This window comes from Coptis chinensis, chromosome 6 (assembly GCF_015680905.1).
Source record: "Coptis chinensis isolate HL-2020 chromosome 6, ASM1568090v1, whole genome shotgun sequence".
Lineage (NCBI taxonomy): Eukaryota > Viridiplantae > Streptophyta > Magnoliopsida > Ranunculales > Ranunculaceae > Coptis > Coptis chinensis.
In genome coordinates this window covers 1,592,887-1,606,554 of record NC_141461.1, presented here as the reverse complement: position 1 = coordinate 1,606,554, position 13,668 = coordinate 1,592,887, and the positions used below count along the sequence as shown (strand labels likewise).

Genomic DNA, 13,668 nt, shown 5'->3' with positions numbered 1-13,668 from the left:
TAGCCCAGATCAAAACTATATTATGAATTGTCCCAAGTCACAAGGTTTACATGACGCAAAGTAGTCTGCGACACATAAATGCACCACTGCGGACAATGTCGTCTGGATGGTTACACAGTCCACACACTTGTTTAAAGAGAAATCCGAGATGTTAATGAAACACGAACGAGCAATCAAACATACTAAGGTGCGATTTAACTCAGGGCAGTAAAACATTAATGCCTCATAGCACTCTGATACATCATAAGCCATTTTGCTGACATCTATGCACTCCGAAACTCAAAAGTGGACAACTAGAGAATCCGGTCAGAAGACAACTTAAAGATGAAACTGCCCATAATTCAGAGATAAAGCACCACGTAAAGCAAAATAGAAGAAAATTTTAAAATTATAAGAGTATCGTGAAAGTTTGACTTTAATGATATGACAAACAACAACAAATTTTAAGAGAAAACAGGGGCGCAAATAATTAGATCTCCGACTAAAGTGAGCAGTTGTCCTGATGCTGCACCAGTCACAATAAGTTTACAGATGGTGAATGTATTAACACTCACCATCTCATCTCATCTCATCTCCTATCCTACTGAGAAAACGAAGTTTTATAACCGGCACATTAATATCAGCCTTTTTCTATTCACAAGCCAACTTAGTGTCAAAGCTACTCAAGCAGATGGCAAAGGCCTGAAATGCAGAGAGAGGATAGCGATAATCCATAGTGAACATATCTTTCCCAACCTTGCCAAATTGCAGTATGACCTTATCATGTTCTGGGGGTGCTGGCTGGGATGGTGTTGGTGCACCAGCGGCAGGCTGGGTTGCAGCTATAAGCTGGAAATTTTTCACAGAGGCAACTGTTACCCGTCCACGGAAGTTCAGGCACCAGCACTGTAACTGTTCATGCCACCTTGGGGCCTTGTTCCTCAAAACCAATGGTCTCTCCTTGCCTTCTTCATCATCATCACGAGACCCGACAATGTCAGAGAAACGAGAGCTACTAAATTCCACTGATTGGTCAATTGACTTTGAGAAGGAGATGCTCCTAAACGAGTCCTCAAGAGACCTTGAAAGGAGCTCAGGCTGCCCTGGGACAGTACCGCCGGCATCAATAGCTGATGCAGGAATGGAATGCATGGTGCAGTGCATCCTGCGTGGTCCACGTGTTCCTAGAACGTTTAGCTCATATGTAACTTGGGCAATATTATAGCTGCCGGTTGGGACTTTTGGTGAAACTTTCTTGGAGTAGAATCTACGACTCGTCCTTCCGGGTGGAGAGATCATAGCACCTGTGTATGGAGGCTGAGTGTCGTAGATGATGAATTTTGTACCAAGGAAATTTGACCTGTATCAGAGTCATGCCAAATTTTATCAGAGTATGATTTAAAATGATTTGGAACATTGTCAATGACAATATTGGAAAGACATTCATCGGGACTTAAGAAGGAATTCGGTAGCTAGAGGCATCTTATTCCTTTGGTTACCTCAATTTTCCAATGTAGGTGTTGCTTGATCTAGAAATGTTATCAGCATGCATGGAGATCACATATTCAGTGCAAGTTGTTCTGCGGTTCCTTTTTGCAGAGAGAAGAAACTTCCCGTTTTCAACAAGTAAAGCTGTAAAAGTAAAAGGCTGAATCTGAGCTTGTTTGTTGCCAATTAAGTCAAAAGACATGAAAAACCGGACAGCTTCATGCTTCTTCGGAGGAATATATATATGGATGTTAATAAGTTGAGTGATTTATTGACTCACGACCAATATTGACCAGTAATTATAGTTGTGAAAATGTGTACATACGACACAATAAATTCAATTTTAAAACGTCACAATGAGCTACTCTATACATCGTGCCACTAGATATGCAAAATCATTAGCCCAACACAAAACATCAAAGATCAACGGAAGAAGAGTTAAATAAGTATTAAATGAACCTCAACAATAGATCAAGCTTCACACACCTCACAAGAAATAAATTCAACTAGGCAAGACATGTGACTCCCACCTTACATGATATACATGAATTATAGTAACTGGTCAAACCAAAGTTACGAGAGCTTACCAGGGCTAAGACAGAGGAAAAGGTGATAAGTCAGATTAGATTTATCCCTCTTAATGAAGCATTGAATAGTTCCATCACGAGGCCCAGGCTGCATAATTCAGATAAAGCAAGAATTAGTTATGTAGCATTCTTACTATCACAGAACTTCTATCTTCTTCTAGAGCAACAAATTCCAAATAACATCAACAGTTGAAAAACCTCACCTGTTTCAAGGAAACTGGGAAGGTTAGTTTCCCACAAAACTCCGGACTTCTAACAATTTCTTGGCACATTTCCCTCCAAGACCTGCATACAGCAGCACAAGCAACAACATGCTTGCGGGAAGGCCATGTCGTCTCACTCGCCTCCAACCTCTTGATAACATCACGTAGTAGTTCCGGAGGAAGACTAGCCCAACGACTATGTTGTATTATCAATGGTTGGTCATTTAACTCATGAACTGAACTCTGTGACTTCCCTCTATGATGTCCAGACAACCTAACCTCAAAACTCCTTCTGGATAAACTCCCAAAACTATCTCTTACATCACGAACTATGCTTCGGAATGACATCTAACCCCACTAACTGAATGAATGATATAATTATTTCTTCCCAAGACAACACAGAATAAATATATCTCAAATTTTCTACAGATCCCTCAAAAATAGACATTTATTTCACTGCAAAAGAAACACAATTAATTCATATTAAAACCATTTTCAACAACTAAAGTAAACTTTTTTCTGCCTCCAAAGTGTCTAAATTTTCCAGATTTAATCCCTGTACTATTTTTCTATCACCCAAACACTTAAATTATTCCTAAAAATTAAGGATAATGTCTAAAAATAAAAAGTCAAAATTGGAAACTATAAAGGAAAAGAAACCAACTTTGCAACATGAGCTAACTGTAATCCATGTTTTAACCTTAACTAACTGCGCATTTTAGCAAGTTTAAGCACTGACCACTAAACTAGTGCCTTAATATTCGGCCCATGAACAACTAGTGCAATAACTGAAAACAAATCCATGAAAACAAACCGCCCCCGAGTTAAAAAACTCAAAAAATCCAATCTTTACACCAAACACCTCATTATCTTCACTAAAAACACTGATTTATCACATATTTCAGCTCAAAATGTCATAAAAACAAGTCAAATTAAGACCCACTCAACAATAAGTAAAAAAACAGAGATCTGTACCTGAAATGGAGATTCTTTTTTGGCCAGGGATGAAAATGAAGATGGACACAGAGAGAGAGAGAGAGAGAGAGAAACTAGTACGGTTATACTACCTTTGAATTAAGGGTGACTCTTAGAACACGGTTTCTGAGCTCATCTGCTTTCTTTTTCTTTCTACACTTTTCTCTCTCTGCTCTCTTTAACACGGAACTCAAACATACATTAAATCCACTTGATGAATTATATATTTGATTACTTTAAAAACTTTAATGTTTTTTTTTTTTTTTTTTTAATTATTATGAGTTTTATTTCTGATTTATTTATAGAGACAAAAACTATGCTACCTAGAAATTACCTGCTGTTTGACTTTTTGCCGTTCCGTTACAAGTGTTTTTAGCCGATGACCCTTGCATTTTTTTTTTTTTATATGGAGACAGTCTCGATATTTACTACATTTCATATATGTGGTCGGAGTTGGTCTTGTAAAATCAAAACCCGAATCAATTTTGGATTGGACTCGGGTTAGAATATCAAATAACTAAAAAGCTCGAGCCTGTATGCATATATATATGTATATATTTCATTTATTATATTTTGTTATATTGTTTTTTTATAAGAGCATATTTATGAGTGATACCAACCTAGTTCAATTTCAGGAGAGTTACATGTTGATGAAAACACAAAAAAAAACCAAACTAAATACCAAATCGGCCAATATTTAGTTTCAGATTTGGTGTTGTATCAAACTCTCACGTGGTGTTTCTAACACCGCATGGGTTTGGGCTTTTAAGTGGGTTTCAATCACACGGTTTTGCGAAAACCGCGCACGAGATTAGAAAAGAAAATAAAAAAGAAAATTGATGTACGATATATTGTGCGGTTTTGAAAAACATATTTAAGATGGAACCGCGTTTTTGAAAACCGTAGTTTGATCCAAAAAATTTGATGTTGCTCGTTCATTCGCGAAGTTGTTTGGTGTTTTTTTTATTCAAAATTTTGGTGTTTTTTTGGTAGCTCTCCTAAAAATGCTCTAAGGATTTATTCTTGTCAAAAATAAAATTGAGAACATCAATTTTAGAGAGAATAATTAAATCAATTAGGTTAATGTCTCTTTCAAATAATCAAATCCCTTTAATTTAGTTAGAATATTGAATTTCAGTGTTATTTATCTCTTAATTTATTTATTTAACATTGAAAATGTGTTCAGTTCTATACGGTTTAACATTAAACTTGACTAACCCGACCCAACCCGATCAATTTTAGTTGGGATTGCGTTGAAAATTTAAAAACCGACTAGAGTGTGGTCCTAGGCTCGAATTGAAACATTTGTATCTCGGGTTAGGCTTGGATTAGATTTCAACCCGACCCAACCCGTTTGAGTTCCATCGGATTTAAACATTTGCACCTCGGGTTAGGCTTGGATTAGATTTCAACCCGACCCAACCCGTTCGAGTTCCACCCCTACACCTCTCGGATTAGGCTCGGATTAGAATTCAACCCGACCCAACCCCCCGGGCGAGTTCCACCCCTACACCCGCGGGCATTTTAGCACATCGACACGTGAAATACTCTCAATTTCACGGTATTTTGTATGACTCCGTGTGATGCGGTAGTGGGTACTACTAGTTCATTTTGACTTTAAGATTGATGGGCCCGTGTTCTTAGTGGACCAACATGCCAAATTTGGGCCCCAGTGAACATGGGTGTCGACAAGTAGGTGTTGAAGTCGTCAGTAAAAGTTTTGTATGAGGGTGAGCTGAAGGCGATGATGATACATTTCCAGACTCTATAAAGAAGAAGTTGCCATTGGCATGTGCTCATTATTTCCAAGTTTTTTGTTTTTGTAAAAGATATAAGTTGGTTTGTAGATGTGATGGGCATGACCTTGTTCCTTAACTACTGATCTTGATCGCCCTGTGGAGTTCATTTATTACACAAAATTCTTATGCCATACTAATTTTGTTTAGATGTGAATTCCGTTTCATGATATTTTGATATTTTGAAATTCTTATACACATCTAGTTTTGATCTTGTACTACAACTAATCTACTACAACTTTGCATCCATGAAGTTTTAATATCAAGCACAACATTACAATAATACATGATTGATGACTAGAATAGCATGCCACTTGCTAACTTAAGGGAAATTTCAATATTATTCTAATCTATCATACCTTATCTCATGATTAAAATACCTCTTATTCCATCAGAATTACTACTGTTTTGCAACTCCCTTTCAGTCTCACTTCAGCCACCAAGAAAGAGCCATACACCCGAGTTGACTCCGAATGTCTTTGCAGGCAGCCCTCATTTGAAACTTTGAATAAGTCTCGTAAGATTTCTTTGAATTTAAAATGGACTCGAGATCTCTACAACCAGGTACAAAGATTATCTCTATAACCGTATTATCTCACCGTTGATCCGAATCTAAGATATGTGTGTGCCTCGATATCTGTGTGTGCTCCGAGATGTATGTGTGTGCGCCGAGATACGAAATGTGTGTGTAGTACAAAGATCAATATCTGTACCCGGTTATAGAGGAACCGGACTCAAATCTGTTACGGAAAGTGATAAACTCCGAGAGTATTAATTAGTTCATGTGATCAGCAAAAACAATGACTCAGGCATGCAACATGCTCTCACCATGTTACCCTTATCCGGTTTGTAATACTGACATGTGGTTTTAAAAATTAATTTCATAATTTAAACAACATGTTCTTTCCTGTTTATTTCTCCACATAAGATCTCTGATTAATTAAATAAATATAATAGATTCGAGGTTGATTAATATTAATTTAAATCATTTTATAAATACTATGTCTCCTTTCAAATTCTCAATGTCATAGAATAAGAAACCGTCGAATATACCATGTGCCATACGGCCCATACCTTGTAAATCAACTGTTGGTCACACGATTTTAGTCCTAGTAACTCGAAATTGTGACAAATTTTCTGTTTCCGACCTTACAGAATATTCACCTAAAGACCTAAAGTAGAAGGTGTCAAAAGCTTCAAAAGGCATCAGATTTCTGTGAAAGTATCAAGTTTTCAAGTTGTCAATCAAGTTTGGTATTAATGTGTGCCTCTGTCGCAGGAACATGCACATAACTGACTGATTTGTTAGCGTTAGGACAAAAATAGATACACTGTATGACTGAAGCAGATGATTTTAAGGTCTGTAAGTTCAGGTGCTTTGATAATTTGATTAGTAAAATATTGTCCAATGGCTTGAAGGTAAACCAAGTGACAGGGTTTGTAATTGTAGGAAGGTGATATTTGCGGATTGTGGATTGTGTGGACTGTGGAAGTGTGGAGGAGTTGTGTTGCATTAAATTTAAGGTTGTTTAGCCCGTTGAGATTATTTTCATGGTTAACTATTTTTATATATATATATGGTTAATTGGTTTGGTTAACTGGTCTTTTTATTTTCCGTAAACAACTAAGAATTGGTAAATGATGACTTAAATGTCTTAAATCTCACTTCTTCCTGAAGAATAATATAGAGGAAATCTCCTATGGAAAGTCTCACGAAGTTCATTAATCACGAGAGTGCACAAACTGAAAAGATATAGATCATTCTTTTTGGTGTGTGTTTCAGGCTTTTCTCTTCTAAATTTTAGGAAATGGTTCTTAGTTGTCACTACAGGTAGGTACTTGTACTAATGTACTATTTCATAAGAACATTAAATAATGTCATGAATTCATGATATGCATATTCCCATTAAACTTTAAAATTCACAAGATGATGCTCATTTTGGACCACCTATCCATCTTTTTATAGTATAGTATTTTTTTTGGGAAGGACAAAGTCATTGCAGCTACAAGATATGAGGAACCTATAGTTCTATAAATGCATTATGCCAACCCATTAGGCCAAGAGATGGGATCCGTAGTGCAAGCTTCAGCCCCCACTCCCCAGCTCACTATCTCACTTTCAGTCAAAAAAAATATCAATTATCCGCTCCATAGATTTCGCTTCAGCTACATTGTTGATTCTTAGTCATTGGATTCACTTAATCTCAATACCTGTAATTAGGAATAAAAACCCAAGTTGAACTTTACTGTACTGTGTCTTGTATAATACTAATTTTTTTATATCTGCCTATTCTTCAGTAATCAGGATCAAATGATCAATTATTTAGAGGTTTCAATAGTTTCTTTATTGAGTACTCTTCTTTGTTAAGTTTGTAATCGGTCGACACAGTTGCTAATATAAATATATCTGACATGGTCTCTGGGTCCAAAATTTTACTGGTATTTGCATTTTGTTCAATGGTCTTTTAAGTCCGCGTATGTGTACGTCTATGTTCGATTAAAATTTTAAACAGCAATCGCTTGTCAATCTGTAATAATCTTTTTAGTGTTTAGCTAGGTTTGTTTGAAATTTAATTTGTCTAAAATCACATATTATGAACTATCTCATGCATTCTACCATCTTAGCATCTTGCATATAAAGAATCGAAAAGCAGCCCCACGAGTCAAATTATTCACACTTGGTCGTCTGGTTGCTAACTTAAATTTCATGTGTTAGGTAGATTGACAGAGACAGAGACGGTTCTAGGCAAAGGTGAAGGGTGTCAATGGTTGATTTTGCTTCCTCTCATACTCAAAATCGGAATTGAAGTCTTTCAACCTTTCAAAATTACCGCTCCTTTGAAACTGCTAGATTAAGGAGTTTATATATTCATATATTCAAGTCAGAGGAAAAAAATGGGAAATATCTGTGGACTTAAATTTGCAACATCGCCCATTGGTTATTGGCGTAAAGCTTAAATTCAATTCCAAAATTAAATTACTGAAGAATTAAAGTACGTTTATAGATTTAATTTTGCTCCAAATAAATAGCCAATTCTTCTGGTGGTTCTAAGAAATTCATTTTAGGACCGTAGGTACTAGGTAGTGGTAGAAGGACAATCAAACATTCATCAGATCTAGCATGAAATAGGAAAATAGTTTACCTAATAGTTTATAACATAGTAATAACTACGCTAAATGTTTCTATACTACGCCCTGTCTTAAATGTTTCTATGCATTAAAGGCCTCTGGCACTGGTTGCAATCATGTTTGGGCATGCATACAATATATGAGTAAATTCTAAGACAACGAATATGACTTTATCCAAGATGGTTGCATCAGTGAGTATTTAACACACTGGTTCCCGATTCGATTCATCCCAACAGCAATATTTGTTTTAATCAATTATGTTATTGCAATAAACAAAACAAAAGCAGAAAATGATATTAGAGCTACTTTCGAACTGTTGACCTGTTGGCTTACAGCCGTTTCGATGGATCAACTTTCAGTTTAGTAATAGCTGCCAACATAGTAAAATAAGAGCCTTTGATGGTTTTAAATTCGATCTGGACCGTCTTTTATTATAGTTTTGTCCTGTAGCGAAAAAAAAAAACCCTATCTTATTAGATAGATGTGAAAATGGAAGTAAGAATATATATATGGAAAAACATGCATGATGATCAACCTTACTACATGTCTACAGTGAACCCGGTTTTGCTGTCCCAACTGTGTCTTCCTCCTCAATGATGATCAAATTAGGTTGGTAGCTAGCTACTAAGCTACACGACATCACAAAGCTTTATCATTCAAGCTTTGGTTGGAATAATGGTGTCTAAATTAAAAGGCATTTCCTCTGACCATTCCAAGATCAATTCAAAGAACGTAAACAAATCGATCACAAAAGCAACACTACGTTATTCCATTTTTGAGTACTTCATCCCTTCTTCCCTCAAAATTTGCATCATGTTTAAGTTCGCCCCCCTAATCAACAAGAAAAATATATAAAAGTTTGTCCCATAAGTTTTTAGAGTACGTGAAAATGTTCATTCATTAACACTTGAATTAAATGTTCACAACATGGAAATTTTAATCGTCAAGACAAATTACCCAGTAAAAATTATGTTTCGGTCCAAATATCCTTGCACGGGATTGGTTGGATAGCTGGGCAGCAATCTTTTGGGACAGCAAAACTGAGTTCGTCTACAGTACTACTTATTATGATCCGACCTTGGATAGAATATTGCGTTATTATGTGTACAAAAGATTGAGTTGTGAATATTACTTCAATGGTCATTTTTTAAGTGGATAATAAAGTGTCGATGATTGAGTGTTTGACAAGAACGGATAAATGAAGTTGAGAAATCACATTTCTTAATATTTTTTTGTGAAATAAATCTAGAGGGAGTATAGTGGTTGTTAACTCACTCACCTAATTCAAGCTTTTCCATTGATGTTGCTATTGTAGCCACGTCTACAGGGCGGATGCAGGATTCTCCACAAGGGGATGTCTATTAGTCTTAATTGCCAAAAAAGAAGAGAGAGAATGTGAATATATTTTTTGATTTTCGGACCGTTGGATTTCGGATCTACTATTTAATTTTTGATATTTTTTAATTTTTGATATTTTTAAGAGTATAATTCATAAATAGTACCACTAAATATTATTTTTTTGCAAAGTTAGGGGGGATATAGCTTTTATGGTAGATCCGCCCCTGCAGACTATAGCTTTTATGGCTGTTGTGGTGGATTTATGTTCTCCGGCCATTCTCATTGGTTTCAAATAAATATCCAATTGTACTTGCACTAACGAGTCACAGGTTAAATCTAGAAACTTCTCCGAGGGAATTGTACTTTTAAATGTCTGTTTGGCGGAAAATTATAGGATTATCGGGGATTCCAAGTAGATTTTCTTTATGTTTTACTAATTGAATTACATATGTAGTGCAATATAATGTGGCATGCACATGTACGTTTGTTGTTTGTAAAGACCTCGTTACTCGATTTTGAGATTATTCAGTACATTTGATAGGAAGCCTTTACCTAACATTCAACTAATTGATGTAGTGTCAGTGTGTCACAATATGAGTTAATCGCGATCTTATGCTATGCAGCCACTGCAGCCTCCGATGTAAATTGCAATTTGCAACCATTTTTAACTTAGTCCATCGTACATAACCTGATATGATTGCACCATTTTTAACAACATAATTTTTTATCAAATGCTGACAAAAACATTATGAAATTTCACAAGAATAGTCAATACATTTAGGAAAGGGTTTTAGGGACATATTTTATCTTGACACGTAAACAAACTCAAAATCGTTAGGACAATTATAAGTTTTGGATTAGGCTAATTTTTTGTAGATATAATCTCATAACTATTTTAAACATTGTCACAAATAATAAAAAAAAATAAAAAATTTCCAAACTTGAATTTACCAAATATACTATAAAAAATGGTGAAAATTAACGGTCTACAATTAGCCAAATTTTATAAATTGTTAACTACATTTGGTAAATTTGATTTTTTTTATTTATTTTTTTGATTATTTGTGACAATATTTAGAATAGTTATAAAATCATATCTACAAAAAATTAGCCTAATCCAAAATTTATAAATGTCTTAACGATTTTGAGTTTGTTTATTTGTCAAGATAATACGTCCCTAGAACCCACCCCCTCCATTTATAAGGGGTTTCAGTATTTAGAGATTCTGAACTATGACTTGAACTCAATCTGGGTGAAAGTTTTGATGGGTAGTTGGGCGTGGAGCAAACAAAGCAGTGAAAGCACTAGATTTTGTGCTCCTAACTTACAGTAGCAATCAAAGCTCCTCTGGTGGAGCAGGTCAGTACGTGGCCACAATCTGATAATCTAGTTCTTAAACCAAAACTAAGTATCAATCTGACAGTAATAATGATTCTTTTCTTTTTTTTTGTTATACCAAGTTACCAACAACAACGATTTATTATGGTATAGTGGAGAACTGGAGATGGCAATTGCATTTTATTAGCTTTCCTTATACTATGGTAAAAAGATTCAAGCAGTGTCTCAAAATATCATTTGTTCCAAAAAAGTGTTCATTTTAATACACAAAGATCTAAAGGGAGCGTGACTTTAGAGTTTAGACACAGGCATGCAGCATGCTTAAGAATGATGGAGAGAACTGAGAAGGGAATGTTCCACAGTCCACACACTATTCAAAAGAAGTGATTAGGAGTTCATGACATGGATTTCCTGTGTAAGTTTTGTAGACTAGTGTGTACCCGGGCCTTCAGCCCATCCTATGGTCCAGCTAAGCCCATCCGTCTTTATATACTTTGAGGTGCAGTGTGAATTTTTTAAGTCCGAGGGTGCAATAATTGCGCATTACTCCATTGAATATTTGGCAGCCATCTCACTCTACTCGATTTGACAGTCTAGCCAACTTTTTGAACATGAAGGATAAAACGAGCATAGACTTCACAACTACTACTGCTTGTCTGCCTTATAGCATCTCTAACGGGGTAAAATTAAAATTACACTATCCATATATCTTATTTAGGTGTCATTCATATTTCAAAAAAAATATATAAATTTACTATTCCAAAATTGTAAAAATTATTATTTTAGATTTGTGATTTTTATAAATATTTTACGACTATTTGGAGATATTTTCAATATAATACTTTTATTTAATATTTACTATTAATTATAAATTAAATTATAGATATCCAAGAAATATCCAATATCCATATTTTTTGATTTTTGGATATATCTCAATATTTCAGAAAACAATGTTAAATATCCCCAAAGAGGAAGATTATCCAAACATATCCGGAATATCGATAAATACCCATATCTTGAAATGACTATCTTCCATATACTTATTTAAAATTTTAATTCCAATTGTAAATTATTATAGACCACTTTATTATTTTCAATGTTAAAATTATAAATTATTATAGAGTCCATAAATATCCATTTTTATTATTCTCAATAGAAAAGTGTAAAAAATTCAATTTTAAACTTGGACGCCACGATGTCCGAAAAAATTTTAAATTTTTTAGAAATAAATAGGGGCGCCACTTGAGCCGACGTCCGAATTTGTTTTTTACCATTTGGGTTTTTATTACCGATAAATGCGAGGGAAATTTTCCACCATCTCTATCAACTAATACTCTATTATCTATGGTATAATACTCCCATTGGAAAGAGTTTTTTGATATTTGGAGTGTAAAATTTTCACTCTATACGGTTTACACTCTCCATTGGAGATGCCCTTAGAAGATATTAAGAAGATGTACATATTAACTTGGTAAGCAAACACAAAAATAATATTGTTGGGGAGACCCTAATTTCCCATATAGCAGGGAGGAAATCCTAATTGACTCATCTAGTTGGGATAATACTCTTTAGCCCATATTACTTTCACGCATTCCCCGACCCTTTTTTCTTTTGTACAACCATTGACATTGTCTTGCTTATACATATTGAACCTCACAACATCACTCAACAAAACATCCCACTGAGGAGAAGAATTTATATTGTCACTATTGAATTCATGAACAGATTGTTTGGCCTTGAGATCACTAAGGCGATGTACGAGGATAAGTATTTTTTCCATGATTTCGCGCTCTAGCTCCTTCTCTATTTCCAGTGCAAGTTCATTTCTCAATCTGATTTCCTCTTCCGTCATAGGCATTGAGAAGAACTCCCTACTTTTACTCTCTACTTTGTATGAATCCACGATGACATTGTTGCTCCCAACAATTGAAACAGATGATCCCTGGTGTTCCGACATGAGTGTCCTAAGTTAATAGTTGAATTTTATTCAAGATATACAACAGATGACTGGTGATAAGAAGATAATGTGTTGGTTTTTATAATCTGCGCTGCACATACATATTGATGCCGGCAAACTTATTATAAAACTTAGAAAGAGAGACAAATAGAATTCTCACCATATGGCACTGTTAGACTATAAGGCTGGTTAATTTGTACTCAACCAGCAGTCAACCAGTCAGCCGGCCTTGGTTTATCTGGTAATATTGGTTGAGATTAGACTTACTAAGTTACTATTGACTTCTTTGTGAATAAATTGGTGAATGTTGAATTGCTGGTGTCATATCAACATGATTGGTAGGTTTAGTCCTTACCATTTGCATGGTTGTTCACCTGTTTTAATTTTTTGTTCTTCCATAGGATTCAAATTGACCAGATAGATTTTGGTACCAGTCACCGAATTGAAGTAAAAATATGCAATTAGTAGAAGAAAGCGTATGAACAAACAACCAAGGTTTGGTGCGCAGTTGGCTAAGGCGTCTGTCTTCTGAGTTATGCTGAGGTCGGAGGGTTCGACTGTCTGAGCCTCATATTGTATCATTTGCGGGGATAGCTCAGTTGGGAGAGCGTCAGACTGAAGATCTGAAGGTCGCGTGTTCGATCCACGCTCACCACATCGTTTTCAATTGATTTTTTTTTTTTTTGGTGGACAAAATGTGTGGGCAAGCCTGTTTTTAAAGAGATCAGTAATTCTATTGATCGCTTTCAATTGATTTTTTTTTTTTTGAGGACAAACCTGTTTTAAAGAGATCAGTAATTCAATTGTGTGTAGCGGGTTCAATCCTAGACCTCTGGTATCATCACCCAAAGATTTTCAATTGATTTTGGCAACCCTGA

At 35.3% G+C, this 13,668-nt stretch overlaps 1 protein-coding gene and 1 non-coding gene across 3 annotated transcripts; one reads left to right on the top strand and one right to left on the bottom strand.

The window, feature by feature from the left end:
- Positions 1 to 360: 360 nt before the first annotated feature.
- Positions 361 to 3,495, bottom strand: LOC147490586 (tubby-like F-box protein 8). Of its 2 annotated transcripts, none has more exons than XM_086564959.1 (5): positions 3,233 to 3,495; positions 2,258 to 2,713; positions 2,055 to 2,142; positions 1,479 to 1,611; positions 361 to 1,339 (listed from the first exon to the last, which is right to left on the bottom strand). In XM_086564959.1, the coding sequence occupies exons 2-5, from the start codon at positions 2,603 to 2,605 to the stop codon at positions 631 to 633; spliced, it is 1,278 nt and encodes a 425-aa protein (XP_086421085.1). In that variant the 5' UTR covers positions 2,606 to 2,713; positions 3,233 to 3,495; the 3' UTR covers positions 361 to 630. The 2 variants fall into 2 exon arrangements, with proteins under 2 accessions (XP_086421085.1, XP_086421086.1); XM_086564960.1 differs by having other exon boundaries at positions 2,258 to 2,852; positions 2,901 to 3,400.
- A 9,879-nt stretch (positions 3,496 to 13,374) lies between these two features.
- TRNAF-GAA (transfer RNA phenylalanine (anticodon GAA)) lies at positions 13,375 to 13,447 on the top strand. The gene has a single exon. It is a non-coding gene; the product is annotated as a tRNA-Phe (tRNA).
- Positions 13,448 to 13,668: the final 221 nt, after the last annotated feature.